The following is a 15,681-nucleotide window of genomic DNA, read 5'->3' on the forward strand; positions in this document are numbered from 1 at the left end:
CCTCTTTCACTACATCCACAAATCTTCTCTGAGGTCTTTCTCTCTTCCTCCTGCCTGGCAGCTCCATCTTCATCATCCTTTGTCCAACATATCCACTGTCCCTCCTCTGCACGTGCCCTGACCATCTGTACTCATTTCTCATCCAATAGAAGATCTTAGCATCTTCATCTTTGCCTCCTCGCCTGCATCACTGCCGATCTCGCTGCTTTCTCTTTCACTCTCGCTGCCACCAATCCACTTCTGTCAGTCACAGTTTTCTGGGGTATAAAAATCTGTTTGGGTTCCAGATGCAAACATGTGGTCAGTGTGCTGCATTAGGATGCAGTGCAGCAGTGCATGTGCACAATTTCAAAGGCACACATGGTGCATATGCATGTAGTTTAGTGATATTCACCCATTTTTAACGTGCAGGGGGATCAGATTTGAGGGGAAAAGCTTTAAAGCTGTAAAACTTTGAACATTAATGTGCAAAAATCTGAAGACAGCTGAATCCTTTCAGATCTTAATCACAATAATATAGAAATGAATCAGGATAAGGCATTGTTTTAGCATTTTAAAGGCCTTTTAACAGAAGTCTGCCTGTGTACCTAGCCACAAAACCTCAAAGATGGGCTAAATTTAAAGGCACAGCTGTATTCATATGTGCAGGAAACAAAACTTTCATTTCAAATGAAGCTGGATCAGTTTCTCAGAGGAGATGTTTGATTTCCAAGTGCCTCTTTAGGTCTAGGGGCCAAGAAAGTTAAACTTATTTAGTTTCACAGTAATTTCTCGTGATATTTTTCTTTTTCTTAAAAAAGTCATTTTCCGTTTTTCCACACCATTCATTGCTTTCTGTCTAGATATAGTAATAATGTTGAGGCACACCAATTCCCTTAAATAAACAAGCAGTTCCTACAGCAACCAGTAGGGGGTGCTGCTGTTAAACAGTGGCCATACTTTATAATTCGAGTTCAGAGAAATTAAATGAGTGGTTAAATCCTTAAGCGCTGCAGCTTTCCAAAAGCATGCAAGCTGTTTCCAGTTACATGTTTACACACATTTGATTTTACGTGTACCAGCGCAGCAGCCCCTTTTTCTTCTCTCGTAAATAAATGAAGTAGAAACTGAAATAAAGTAAATATAAATTGCAAAGAAAATGACCGCTTAATTACTTTTTTGTTTGTTCCAAGTGAGTAAAGTTTAAAAAAGAAAAGGTGTGTCGCTTTAAAAATGCTAATCAAGTCCCTTTCTTCGGGATTTGTCGTGACGTCACTTCCTGAGGAGCGCTTGCCTCCTACTTTTTGTTGGGACCTGGGAGAGAAAATTATCCCGCAGAGGCACCGAGGCGGAATAAAACAAGGAAAAGGAAGAAAAGAAAACCAGAAGTCACAAAGTGCGGAAATGTCCGAGGCTTCTGTTTAGCCGACTACGATGCAGGCGGGCGTCCTTTCACCGTGAATTCCCGCGAGGAGGTTTTTGTAAGTAGCCCATCATTCAGACGTCCTCGGATCCACAAGTGTCTGCTGGAGCAAGTGTACGTCGGCTCTGGGCGCTAAACGCGGCGTTCGTTTTGGTGTGCGGGGCGCGCCTGCCCGGTCGGAGTCGTACTTCTTAAGCGCGTTCGTGGCTAACGGTTAGCCCGCGCAGTATAACGAACGCACACCTGTTGCTTTTGCTTACACCAGGTACTTGGGGCCTTAACTGGGTAAGGTTACCGATAAAGCTAGGGCTAATTTGATTAATTAATGTTGATCCAGTGGATTTTTAAAATTATTTTAGGTCTGTTTCGGACTTTTTTAGGAACTTTGGTTTACCGGGTGACCTGAAGTCACAGGAAAAAATAAAATATATTAAAAATACGCACAGTTAAGGTCGATTACCGTTAGCAGCTGTTTCAGACTAAGTTAAAACGTAAACTCTAACTTTGTTTTGTCGTGTTTAACGTTACTTTGCCTTCTTGATGTCAAATAACATCGCACATATTTATTTTCTAGATTTATTGTTATATATAAAAAAAAAGCCGCCTTATCGATGAAATCTTCCCATCAGTCTTTATAATCTATTTGGGGATTCTGTTAGATGGAAATCTGTTTGACACCAGGTACATGGTTACCTGCCGTTAGTAATTACAGCCCCACCTTATTAAGTGACATAAGCTGTATTTGAATATCAGATTTTTGACAGCTTAGCATAAAATGTGTCACCTGTGCAGCTGTACACCCTAACCAGAGGACACACCTGTGTTCCTGTGGTGTAAAACTGTGACATCCATCCATGATCTGCTGTTTTTCCCAGCCTAGATCACAGATGTCTGCCAGCTGTCTAAGCAGAGCTCTCCAGACATGTTATCCAGCCCTCCTGGGATGGCATTTAGTATTTCCTAGTCCAGTGGAGCACTTTACGTGGGTCAGTCACAGGGTTTCCCCCCAGTTAGCTAAAAACCACTCAGGAGGCATCCTAGTCAGATGTCTGAAACACCTCAGCTGACTCCTTTCAGGTTGGAAGAGCAGTCATTCTACTTTGAGCTCCTCCCAACCCTGAAGTGACAGAGTTCCTCACCCGATCTCTAAGGGAGAGCCCGAGCACCGTTCAGAGGAAGCTCATTTCCACTGATTCTACCCGCCATCTCATTCTTTCAACAACTACTGGAAGTTGTGGCCATGGGGTGAGGTGTAGGAATGTAGGTTGAGAGTGGGCACTCCACCGTGGTTAGGCTGACGGCCATGACTCGACTACAGACCAACTACATACAAAACTAATACATTTTTACCTTAATTATTAAAAAGAAAATCTATACACTCTTCGATTTCAGGTGCGTACAGGTGCCCTTCCTCTCCCCCAGTCATGTTAAGTTTCCTGCGCAGGACGCTGGGGCGACGCTCCATCCGGAAACATGCAGAGAAAGCCCGGCTACGAGAAGCCCAGCGGGCCACAACGCACATCCCTGCAGCTGGGGATGCAACGTCTATCATCACCTGCCGTGTGTCTCTGCTGGATGGGACAGATGTCAGTGTTGACTTACCGGTAAGGAGAAAGATACTTCCCATTGTGCCAGGAAAAGTCTGTCAGCTCCACATCGCACTCTCTTTTATAATTATGATACTCATTAGAGCCTTTACGTCTTAGAGAATTTGAAACTTTGAAACTATCAGAAACTGGTGGATGTTAAGTTTTGGGAACATATGCAGGCTTTCTCTGGGCTCCAGACCGGCTCCCGGAGAGTCCTGATTTGTTCATGCAGGTTCCTGTTATTTCTGGCCTTTTTCATCAATAAAAATATGGTTTAAAAAACAAAAAAATTATGCACCAATACAAATCCTTACAAAGTAATTAACAACTTAACTGTTTAGATACAGGAAAACTTGCTGCTCTGCTACATGTGCTGCATACAATGCTGAGTATATTATAAAACAGACTGAGAGCTACTCTGCTGGACAAACTATAATATAACACCATTCCTAAATTACTAAAAGTATGTTTTTCTGCATTATTCTTCAGGGATGAGGAAAACTGGCAGCTTACAAGAGAAAATAGACAAATTTCCTGGGGGAAAAAGAGCAAATTTACCAAAAAAAGAACTCTGAAAACAAGTGGTATTATTATTATTTTTAATTAAGTCAAGTAATATTACATTTTTGATATTGAGTCGTATAGAAATTCATAAAACTTTGATCTTCTTGGATTATTGACTCATAAGAAATATTTGAAACAATGTAATAAAAGCAACCAACGCTTTTTACAGATATCACATTAAGTGACAGAACAAAATAAAACTGTCCTGAACTAACAACACTGGTCACTATGTTGTTGTACACTGTTGAAGATGACAAGTGTGCCGTCTGTGATAGGACAGATATTTAGGTTGATATCAGCGCTCTAAAAATGTACTTTGCAAGGCTGAATAGCACATTACAAAAATAAAAAATGACCCATTAACCAGCGCGCATGTGAGAGAGTCTTGTTATTGGACGCGTCCTTATCCTTGCTCATCCTTGAAATCGACACCTTGTTAATAATAGCACAAACGCTCAGAGTGAATCATTCTTTGTGACTAATTGCCTTCAGATAGGCTCTTGACATAAACAGTGTTCTTCTGTGGTTATGAGCTGGAAAGTGAAAGCAGTGTACCAGTGACCACAGTGTGCCTGTGTCAGTGGAGCAGTCCTGTTAATCCTATGAAGCGTGTGCTCTCGTGCTCCTGATCACCTGTAATTCCATGATCCTCTCTGGAGAACACGCTTGGTCACATGACATGCTGGTCACCACTCCAGAACTCACTCCACCCGTCTCCTGCTCCTCTTTTTTCTCTTTATTCGTTTCACTTTATTGCCTCATAGACGAGCGCCTTGCTGCACAGTGACAGTGATTACACTTCTAGGACAGTTTCCCCCTCGTGTGATTATTATTTTTCTGTCGCTTCATGTTCTTCCTCCCGTGAGCCAAAACTCCAGTGAAGCCAGAAGCTTATCTTGAAATCTGTCTTGTATAAATTCCAAGGAAAATGTGCTCGGGAGAAATCCTCCTCACTGTTACTGCCTGATTTCACTCTCCCCGTTGTAGATGTTGTAGCTCAAACTGCCTGCTACCAGCAGCAGTGCCAGACCTCATTACAGGAATTTCTCATTTGCGAGCAGGAATGTGTTTTACTCAGCATATCTCACAGGTGATGTCACACATCTGAGCCCGTCCTCAGCCTGACCTGCCAAATCCTTAACGTGTAATCCCTCCTACCAGCTCAGTATTGTGCACATGAAGAGAGAGTGCCATTGTTTTCTTACTCAGTCCCTTAGAGGAATGTTATCTGCTTGGACGCGCTCTCTTGGCCTCTTGTTTCTGCTTGGGAATTGATGATTACAGGAATGTTACTACTCCAGCCTGTGCTTGCATTCATACATCTAGAAACTCAGACGTTTGGTGTGTGTGTGTGAAAAGCTTCTACAAATGCATTCCAGCAGGACCTTTTTCTTTATGTTGGGACTCTTTGCTTTTCCCCTCCCCAAGATATGCTTGTATTTAGCTTCTGCAAAGACTCCCATCTTATCTTAGCGCACTCTCAATGATTGGGCAGCAGCAGACACACACTTGTTAACAGCCTTACTCAGTACTCTCCTCACTCATTTAACTTCAGTTAGCAGTTACGATAATGTCCCCAGTTAGCTGAAATTGTTGTTTTTCAAAACAAGCAGCTCAATCTTGGTCGACTGTCAAACTTTTCTCCAGAAGGTGTTTGACTCGTCCTGTGTTCTTCTTGAACATCCTAATCCCTTTCCTGTCATCTGAGGGTGATTGTTTGGGTCTTCCTCCAGACTTTGTGGTCACACGTCCAAATAAACTTGAACTTAAGTACAGTTGTTTGAACTGATGATCGTGGAATCTGCAGTTGTTTAGAAATGGCTTCAAGGGATCTTCCCAATGTGTAAATGCACAATTCTCATCCTTAGATTTTAGGCTACGTTCACACTGCAGGTCTTAATGCTCAATTCCGATTTTTTTGATCAAATCTGATTTTTTTTTTTGTCTGCTTGTTCACACTACAAATAAAATGCGACAGCAAACGTGCTCTAGTGTGAACCCTCAAAGCGGCCCGCATGCGCAAAAGGAGATGTTACACACAACACGCTCTGTTTAGACCCAGACCAACAGTATTGCTTAACTGATGCACCTTAATATAAAGACTTGTTTCGGACTTTACGTTTCCCAATTTTGCTTTAAGTTATTTTGTTATTTACATTTGGCCTAATAATGATCCTTATTGCTGTTTTAGAGGAGCGGTGCTTCAAAGGATAGTTGCAGATTTTTGTCAGAATCTGCAGATTATACAGTACAAATAAAATGTTCACGTTTCTCCAACGTTGTCTTCCCAACAGTTTCACTGGATGGCCAGGAAGCGTTCGGGATGTCTTCTCCGGCGCTGATAGTTGGCGTCTGTCTTGTGTCAGTGACGTAAAAGACGGATTTAATGCGACATGACCATCAAACAGCAGTCGCTTAAAACATCAGATATTTATTGGATTCAGGACCACATACGAAAGTGACCCAGATCGGATTTGAAAATATCGGATTTGTGCCGTTCAAACTGTCATAGCATGATCAGATATGGGTCGCAGAGAGTCAGAAAAGTTGGATTTGAAGCGTTTTCGCCTGCAGTGTGAACGCAGCCTTAGAGTTCCTTAGACTTTCCTGTTGTTTGGGAAGGTCCAAGGTCAATCTAATGACCACACTCATCGGATTGGTCAGTCCAGTAAGTGCTGTCAAACAAATGCTCTTCATTATGTTGACAAAGAGAAGCTGCCAGTTGTAGTCAGTCACAATATTAACTTCTGATCAACTTAAAAACACTGTAATATATATTAATATATATTATTGTGAAATACAGAAAAATAAAAATGTAAACTTGTCCACCCAGTTTGTTTTTTGTTTAAGATGTATGCTGTACAATAATTTCACCCAGAAAAAGAACAGTTAAAAGAAATGATTGTAGCCTCAAACGTCTGTAAACGTCTGGTCACAGCTGTAGTGGATCACTCTGACAGCTTTGCTAGCAATCCAGCTTAGCCTTCTGTGGTACTCGTGACACACAGATCTGCTGATGGTGATTAATTTTGAGTCAAATTTTTTTTTTTAATCATCAATTTTTATCATTGAAGTTGGAATATTTCTTTAAAAAGCAAGCACAGACGCAGGCCATCAGTATGTTATGGCCTGCAGTCTTTTCTTTCGTGTCTGTTTCATATCTCATCCTGCTTTAATTAGATGTCATAGATGTCTCCCCTCTGTGCTCTGTCAGTGGTCCTGCCCTAAGCCTGCCTAGTGTAGAGCAGTACCTGTTGACAGACGCTGAGGTGCTGCTGAAACTGGGGGTCTTTCTGATAACCTCATAATAAGTTGTGTCTCACCGGTGGGTTTGTCACTACAAAGCTATGCAGTTTTTCTCAGTATAGTCATCAGAAAGATTAGTAAAGATTTGGAATAACAGGGATTTTTCAGAGTCTGTGTTACCTTCTGTGACTGAACTCGAGTCCTGTTATTTTTGATCATTTGGATCACACAAATATCCGCTACGTTGGAGCTCATTACTCCCCAATAAAATTAAAAATAATTTCATTACAGTGTTGGTAATTTTATTTTGACTCTGACTAAAGCCTCGTTGGGGGATGCCCAATTTACTGTGTATGAAAAACTGAATAATAATGAAAGTTACTAAGAATACAAAAGTGTATTTTAAGGGGTTACGGAAGCACAATTAAAACGTTGTGATGTTTAGGGAGGACCTTTTGTATTTGCCAGAAGCTCTGTGTGTGTGTGTGAGTGAGTGAGTGAGTGAATGAATGCAGAGTTTATCAGTTTTAATTTGACGAGATCGAGATGAAAGAATTTTCCCGCCTTGCAGCAGAGCCCTACTGGGAAGTGTTGGCACAATGTTTAGTTAAAAGAACTTAAAGAAAACTTGTTTCCTGTCGCTTTGGGAAGCCTTGATGGTTTGGAGAGGCTGTTGTTTTCCTTTGTTGTTCTATGCTGTTTGAACTGTTTCTCCTACGCTGCCAGCCACGCAGCACAGGGAGCTGAACTTTCATTATATTTCATACAAACAGCGTGAGCGCACAGAGTGAAGCAGAGGTTTAGGAGCAAACGCTTCAGCTTTCGGCCTCCAGATGTCTGCGTTTCAGACACTGTTAATAATACGCATGTTACACAGTTCAAGATTCGTTTCTGGAGTTTTATGGTTCAGTAAAACTTGAGTTCTGAAATGAATCGAGTTCTGAAATTGGTAATTTAGCACCAGGAGGTGTTGTGTAAGCGCTAAAAATTAAATTAATTATTGTTAAAAATTAATTATTGGTGTTGTAACTTTAATGGTTAACTTCAGAAGTGGCTGAATCACAGACAGTTTGGAGTTTTTACTGTCAAAGAGGAGAACTTTACACTCATAAGCACACGTGCTCAGAAAACGTTGGCCGTCTTTGGATCTACCATCATCACATTCTCAATGATGAAGTCTAACAAATCCAGATACACAAACTTTCCCAGTGACCGCACTGAACCCGACTTTAATGCACTTAAAGCCCAAAACAGACCAGATTTCTCTCACTGAGTGAGAACTAAAAGGGAAGTAGCTGAAGTAATTAACAAGAAGCAAGACAGCAATAACACTTTGTATTAAAAGCCTTTGAAATTTTACAAAAGCATGCACGTGCACACAACAGTCCCAGTTTGTCATGTGGACTCTTGGGGAAAATGAACTGCCCGCCCTGCTGCAGAGGCCTCATTAACAGAACCTGCAGCTGCCCTTTTAACCACTCGGTCAGCTTTCAGGTTTGTGTGACAGAAGTGTTAGCTGTTGTTGCTCTCTGCATTTATACTGTGCCGGCCATCGAAGCAGCGGGTCCGCTGCCTCCTGGCCCTCTCTTCGTCCCAGTCTGCCTTTGCAGACTTCTCACAGTGAAGGCTCTATGGTAGAGTTTAAAGTTGACCAATTTTGCTATAATTGAGCAGCCCTACTTCACAGCTGAGGATAATAAAGACAGAAGACCTTTGGACAAAGGTGAAGTCCCTTCTTCTCTAAGACCGAGACATTTTTGGGCCTCTCTGCTAGCGTATGCCCTCCATGCATCACCTTAACGTGGCTTTAGGTTCAGACCCAGTCCTCCTTTGAAGTTCTCTACATCTCTCTCAGGGTGGTGTTTCTCAGTGTTGCATCCTAAGTCAGACTTAAGCTAAAGCAGATTAAAATTTCTACCACCTGAGCAGTGTGGATTGGCTCAGTGGACAGAGGTGCCCTTCGACTCACAGTAAAAAAAACAATCTCAGATCACTATAGTGTGTTTTAACACACCAACTGGGAACCAGTGGTATAAACATCTGGCACCAGGTGTCAGCTTAGACACACAGTAACTTAGGAAATGCTGTGTGTCCTTTCTCAGTGCTTCCTGGTTTCCTTTATTCTTTTGAGACGTCCGAGTGGCTGTAAATACACACTGAATAGGATCCATACCTCACTGGTTTACCATCTCTGGTTCTTGTATGTAAGACCACCCCAGGCCAAAGGATTCTTCCCGTTTGGACGTTTATTCCCTTATGTTTTGTTTACACCACCCTATCACCTCCACTGACCTTCTTTTGTGTGTAGCACCAGAGAAAAGGTCAAACCCATGGATGCTTTTTGAATGGAGTATTTAAGAGTAGACTAAATTTACATGCATGCAAACACTCGAATCGTGTTTTTCTTTCTAAAATAACCCTGTAACCCTTCTACTCATCTTAGATATTGTTTCCTTTTCTTTTATGGACACATCGCTCCCCCGGCTGCTTGGTTGGACTCGTACTGCAGTAGTTGATATCGGTTAAAGACTTTTGTTGTCATTAAACAATCTGAGTATCTCAGAGGGAGAACTGTGTGCTCATAGGGAGGCAGAAAGACTGCCAAGACTCTAACAATGCTACACACACACACACACACACACACACACAATGAGTCCTTTGTGCTCCCTCTCCCAGGGTACTGTAGGGGTGCGGTATGCCTCGTCAGCTATGCCAGCTAGCATGGGGCCAGCCCCCCTGTGCTGCCCAGGAGCTCTCTTGGGATGTGTGTGTGTGTGTGATCGAGGCAGTCCTGCTTAAGCTTTTTACTTAGTTCTTAAACACTTAACCCATTTCTGGAAATAACATTTTGCACATAGTTGTGCCGTTATAGCCTCAGAAAGAATGTCCTGTAACTGGTTTGGTTGCATGAAGTGAGATAAATGGGAAACTCCAGGCCTAGTATGCTAGAAACAATGTTACCTGGCACATGGAAAAGTACTGTGGCATCCAGGGAACGTTTTAACTAAAAAGGCTTGTGCTCCAGTAACCGGGGGTGGTGAAACCTGGTAAACAGTTGAAACTACACCTGTTTGATCAAATAATTCCTGCTTTCTTATTATGGATGAACAGATGCTGCCAGTTCGATCAGGCAGTGGTGACCGAGTGGTACCGATTTTATAGGCTGATGATGAGAACTGTGGAGCTGCAGATTGATCTCGGATGCACACAAAGCTTCTGTTATGAGATGTGACTGCTCCTCATGGAAATGTGAGACTGAGAGGAAAGCGGTGTATATTTGAGAGATATTTCCCAGTCCCAACGTGAACGCAGGCAGTGACTGGTACGGCCTCGTCAGAGAGGGCAACATCTATTCAGCTTCTGACAGCTTAACATTTTCTCTAATCTCTTTCACACAAGTCAGAATGTATTCCAGGGAATTATATTATTTCCCATAAAAAAAATTTTTTCAGAGCTGCAGGCATTGCAAAGACTGTGATCAAATAATCAGTTTTATAATTATAAACTTCATGGAGGCCGAGGCAACCCTAACTTTCATTAATGTGCTGAAACAAGAACACTGAAGTCTTCTCTTTCGTGTGTTTGCCTCTACAGAAAAAAGCCAAAGGCGAGGAGCTGTTTGAACAGATCATGTACCATCTGGACATTGTTGAGAAAGACTACTTTGGAATACGCTTCATGGACTCGGCACAAGTTCCAGTAAGCATGGAGGGTGTCTTGTGACTCTGTACTGGTTGTTTTTTGTTTATTTATTAATAAATTTTTAATGCCTGACTAAATCTGCAGACTTCCTGTTAATACTTAAAGTTAATCTTTTTTTCTCCATTACAGATATTGGATTGATGCATAAAAAGTAAATGTTTACACACTGTTTGTTTACCTTTCTAACTTTTAGCACTTATGTTATGGAAAAATATACATCTTATTTTATTTATTGGGCAAGGAGTTCATTTTAATTTATGACTCTATTATAGTAAATATCAAAAATTTAAACATCTATTCTTTATCTGTATGTTGCTGCCGTATAATTCTGCGTCATGCTTTTATTTGATATCATACCAAGTGTCTCTGACAGTCGTGTTTTAGCCACGTATCCCACATTACTGCTCTCCCAGGAAAAGTTGAGACACAGACTTTCACTTTCAGGGCTTAAAGGCTTGGTCCACTCTGGGAGTCGGGCTGTCCTCTTACACAAACAGTTTGAAGTCATCGGTCTCTCGGGGACTCTGTTCCTTCACTGGGAAACTCAAAGGCAGGCAAACAGGAGGCAGGTTTAGAGCACTGGGAGAGGGAGGGCTGCAATAAGGAATGTGGGGGAGAGAGATGAGAGAGTGCTGTTCCTCTGTTATCTATCTCTGTCTCTGACATGGACACAGACACCTCCCTCTCTCTCTAACATAGTTCATGCCTCGCAGAGCCTGAACTTCTAAGAAGAAACCTCGAAGAACAGCGCACTTATTAACCAATTAACTTAACTGGTCAGTTTGTATCAGTTGACCACACCAGTGCTTTGTTTCTATGTTCAATAAAGGCGCATATATAGTAATGTTGCTGTTGGCTTTCGTGTTAGTTTTGCTAAACCTTGCTGTATTGATTTAATTGTTGTTGCTTTGTATTCTTTCAGCATTGGCTTGATGTCACAAAAAGTATCAAGAAACAAGTGAAAAGTGAGTATTACAGCCCAGACACATTGATCCCTGTGTGAAGAGCATGTTTACATTTTTGGAAGAGTTCAAATTAATTATGGTGCATTGCGGTGGGTGGGTGTGTTTCTGTACTCACTGTGGTCTGTCTAGTCTTTAACCTCCTAGGACCTGGCGTCCACATATTTGGACATCACATTTTGGGTTGTCTAGACCAAAATACTAAATTTTGCTCTACAACGGCCTGATATGCACTTACGAGTACATTATACTGCTACTGTTCTATCGAAATTTAAAACGAATGTCCTCATCTGGATCTCATTTTTCTCAGAAACAAAAATCAGGTAAAAAAAAAAAAAGAAAGAAAGAAAGAAAATCAGGTAATTCTTTGTTTTTACATTCATCAGGTCCCAATCAGCCCAAATGGCAAAGAGAAATTAAAAGTGCATGCCATGAAAGAGTTTGGGTCTTAGGAGGTTAAGTCTGGTTGCCTAAATTGTCCCTGTAGCTTGAATGTTGGAGAATATAATTGTGATGGTGCGTTCACACCAAACATGTAGTAAAATTTTTGTACAGCACAGTTGCATTTACATTTATCCTGGGCGGGGCGAACAGAGCAAAATCAACATCTGAACGACTTAAAATATTCTCTTGCAAAAAAAACCCCTAAAAGTATAAATTCACTGTGTTACGTGACAGAAACTCACCAGCTGGGATTCTCCAGCCGACATCACAAATGGATTTCTTTGAAATGTCTTTCCTGTTAGAGGCCAATACGACTGTGTTCATGTGAATAGCACGAGGCACACCATTACACACGATTGTGTTATTAAATTTCATAAATATCTTTTTTTTTTTTTATTCTTCCATTTAGTTGGCCCTCCTTACTGCCTTCACATGAGAGTCAAGTTCTACTCCTCAGAGCCGAACAACCTACACGAGGAGCTCACCAGGTGGGCTTAGACACCCACACCTGCATTTCTTTCCTCACATTTTAAAATCCCACTGTAGTGAACTTTAAAGGAAGTCATCATTTTGCCACGCACCACTAAGAAGGGTAAAATATCTGATAATTTCCTTCTGTTTTCTTTCAGATATCTCTTTGTGTTGCAGCTGAAACAAGACCTCCTCAGTGGCAAGTATGTAACTTCTGTTTCTTGCACACATGAAGCACTTTTAAGCGTTTGCATGTTTTAAGTTGTCAGGTGTTTAAAAATGATGCCTGTTCCCATATTTGTTCTTTACATTCTGAGGTTTCTTCTGCTTGTTCAGAGCAGAAAATGATCAGCATTTTTCAGCCTCTCTGCTCGAGCTCTCAAAGCATTTTTGTACAACATGTCTCATTCACATGGGAACATTTCCCTGACAGCTGTTAATACAGCTGTGCTGTAACTGTTTGGTAACTAAACAATCCTGTAGCCTTTGAATTGCTTTAAGTAAGAAGCTTTATTAGTTACCAAGGCGTGGACAGCTTTTCAGTCAAGAATGAGAGTTGGAACGTTTGGTTTACTGAAAGGACACAGAGACATTTACATAGCACTTACCTGCATTTATTTAAAGGTCAAACTACATTAGGTTTTACTTCTGCTTCAAAATATAAATTTAAGGATTGTGTAGTTTCCTGAGCTTTGAAATGTATATGTAAGCTTAAAGCTCAGTGTGCTCTGCAGACTGTCCTCAGTCAGAGTTTCTAAACTCTGACTAGTTAAAATGAACTTCTCCTGCTCAGATGTGATCCTTTTATAAATGTTGGGTTTGCAGTTTTGACCTTGTAAGCTTAACGTTGGGTTACCGAGGAGTTTGTTATTAACAACAGCTCGTCAAACAAGTAAATTCACTGAGTAAGAGAGATGTTGGCAGCGTGGGGGGGACATCTACAAATCTCTGAGGTGTGTGACTCAGATTGTGCTACAAATCCTGAACAACAACCTGGATCAAAATAATGTTGCTGATTTAATATGTTGTTACAAGATCTGTGTGAAATCTTTAATATCTTTATAGTTTACACAGATCTGAGGAGACACTCAACTGTTGAACTCTGGTTAATGTGTTTAAATGTGAATCCTTTGTGTTGGTTTTCTTTGCCCTGTAACCTTTAGAGCCTTACAGGATTATATATTGGCCTGCTGGTCATTGGAGTATAGATGCTTTCATTCAGTCATTAAATAGAGATTAAAATATGGAATTCTGATTTCCTCTTTATGGAAGGGAATCTGCAGGCTTGAGCTTCATGGGTTTCACTATGATTCATTTTTGCACGTCTGTGTTTTTAGGCTCGAATGTCCGTTTGACACAGCTGTGGAGTTGGCCGCCTTCTCACTACAGGGTAAGCACATCAGTGTTTCACACACAGCTTATGTTCTATGTAGCTGGTGATTGTTCTGGTTTGGAGATTCAGCTTAGAAAGTCAGTGCAACCAGATCTTACAGCAGCTGGAGAACTTTAGTCCATGCAAACTAAACGAGGCTGCAGAGCTGTAGCTTCAAATGCTAACTTGGTGTTCTTGGTGAGGTTGTGTGCCAACGAGGCTCTCACATCACAGATGCGTACAGAGCAGCCTGTGTGTGTCTGATGTGTCCCTGTTTAATGAATGTATATTTGATCTGGAACCAGTCATGGCAGTCTTTGACTTACACTCTGAGCTCATACCTTCACACACCTGCAGTAGCTGTTTCATAAGTCCAGTGTTTACCTGCAATGAGCCATTTCAGAGGTGCTGCAGAGGAGCAAAGACTGAGTCACTGGAGACATTTATGGAATGGGCTTGCGTGCACCAACCCTTGTGTGCTCACACTTACACATGGTCATTGTGGGTAAATGCCAGCTCATTAGTGCTCGATCCTCTTCTGTGGCCCCCTAATCCAGCACCCTTTCTGCCTTCTCCCTGCCCCTCAGCTGAGCTTTCTGCCTTTATCTTCAACTTGTTCACATTTCTGTTGTTGGTCCACGTTTAGGGATAGAGTAAAGTTATATTTTCTCCCCCTTTATCCCGAGGCTTAGCTCACAGCTGGACTAGCTAAACACTGAAGATCACAAACCTGAGCTGCTTCTATGTATCCAAACACCTCATCAACCGTAATCACAACTCTTTCTTTCCCTTCTCTCAATTTTTCGGTGTGATGGTTTATTTCTTATGCTGTCAGCTGGAAATACCTGTTACCTCATTGGACACTTTTAGGTGGGTGATTCAGTATAAAACCAGTTAAATCTGAGGAATTCATGCACACAGTAGTGTTCAGAAGTCTCGAGCAGCCCCTCATTTCTTTATATTTTGCTTCCATGGAGCCAGACTTTCCTGTAATTTTCAAAGTGCTCTTTCTTTGGACAATGGCTGCTTTTTCTCTCGCTTTCAGTCCAATCCTTGTACCCGACCGTTTTCGGGGAAATGCTTTTGTTTAAGCCGCGTAACTCTCACCTCTAAATCATCCAGGCACTCAAAGACCCCCTAACTCAGTGTTGTGTCTACAGAGGAAACATAGCAAAGAACCAGTTTTAAATTTGATTATTGTCTTTGTTACAAGCAGCCGGCCACAGAAACTCAGCATTTATTTTCTTCCTTAGTTAAGAAAATGGCAAAGATAACACAGACTGGCATAAAACAATACTTTTGCACCGTCAATGTGATTTCCAGAGAGCTGTTTGCTGAAAGCGTGGCAGCAAACAAAATATGACGTGGACGTTTCTACAGCACATGAACAGTATCTGAAAGTCAAGTTCTTAAGAAACAGGAAAACACCTGAGAGATGCATCTGGAGCTTCATCTGATCCATGTACGGAAATGGTTTCAGTGGGCGATCAAGCAATTGTGCAAACTCTCCTCATGCCTTAAATACTGTTTCTCCATGTGTGTTTGCACATTCTATAAATTGTTGAACAGATTAATTTTTATTAATTCATTTAATTATTTCATTTTTTTAACCCTTCTAAGCCCATCGGAGCGTGCACGCTCTTATTTGTGTAACTATTTTTAATTCCCAGTAGAAGTGCAGCCACATAAGCTAGCGCTATAATTTCTTTTGCATATGAAACCAAAGGAGTTGCACTTGCATATCATCCAATTAACTTGTCCCAGGTGGCAGTTTCCTTCCACATATGGCTTTGCAAAAATTGTGTAAAAAGTGCTGGCAACAACAAAAACATATTCCACAAACACGCTTTGCCGATCCGATCAGCTGTTCATAGCACTTCCTACATTGAAATAAACATCAGGGCGAACTATCGCATGTCCGCCATTACC

At 41.4% G+C, this 15,681-nt stretch overlaps 1 protein-coding gene across 3 annotated transcripts in view; it reads left to right on the top strand.

The window, feature by feature from the left end:
* Positions 1-1,251: 1,251 nt before the first annotated feature.
* Positions 1,252-15,681, top strand: part of epb41l5 (erythrocyte membrane protein band 4.1 like 5) — a 34,475-nt gene continuing 20,045 nt past the window's right edge. For all 3 annotated transcript variants that reach the window (XM_087830227.1, XM_087830228.1, XM_087830229.1), the window contains exons 1-7: positions 1,252-1,460; positions 2,795-3,006; positions 10,396-10,500; positions 11,426-11,468; positions 12,319-12,397; positions 12,539-12,583; positions 13,718-13,770. In XM_087830227.1, the coding sequence (XP_087686353.1) occupies positions 2,827-3,006; positions 10,396-10,500; positions 11,426-11,468; positions 12,319-12,397; positions 12,539-12,583; positions 13,718-13,770 (505 nt within the window). In that variant the 5' untranslated portion in view covers positions 1,252-1,460; positions 2,795-2,826. The remainder of the gene's footprint in view (positions 1,461-2,794; positions 3,007-10,395; positions 10,501-11,425; positions 11,469-12,318; positions 12,398-12,538; positions 12,584-13,717; positions 13,771-15,681) is intronic.

This window comes from Neolamprologus brichardi, chromosome 16, assembly GCF_056152115.1.
Source record: "Neolamprologus brichardi isolate AB-2024 chromosome 16, ASM5615211v1, whole genome shotgun sequence".
NCBI lineage: Eukaryota > Metazoa > Chordata > Actinopteri > Cichliformes > Cichlidae > Neolamprologus > Neolamprologus brichardi.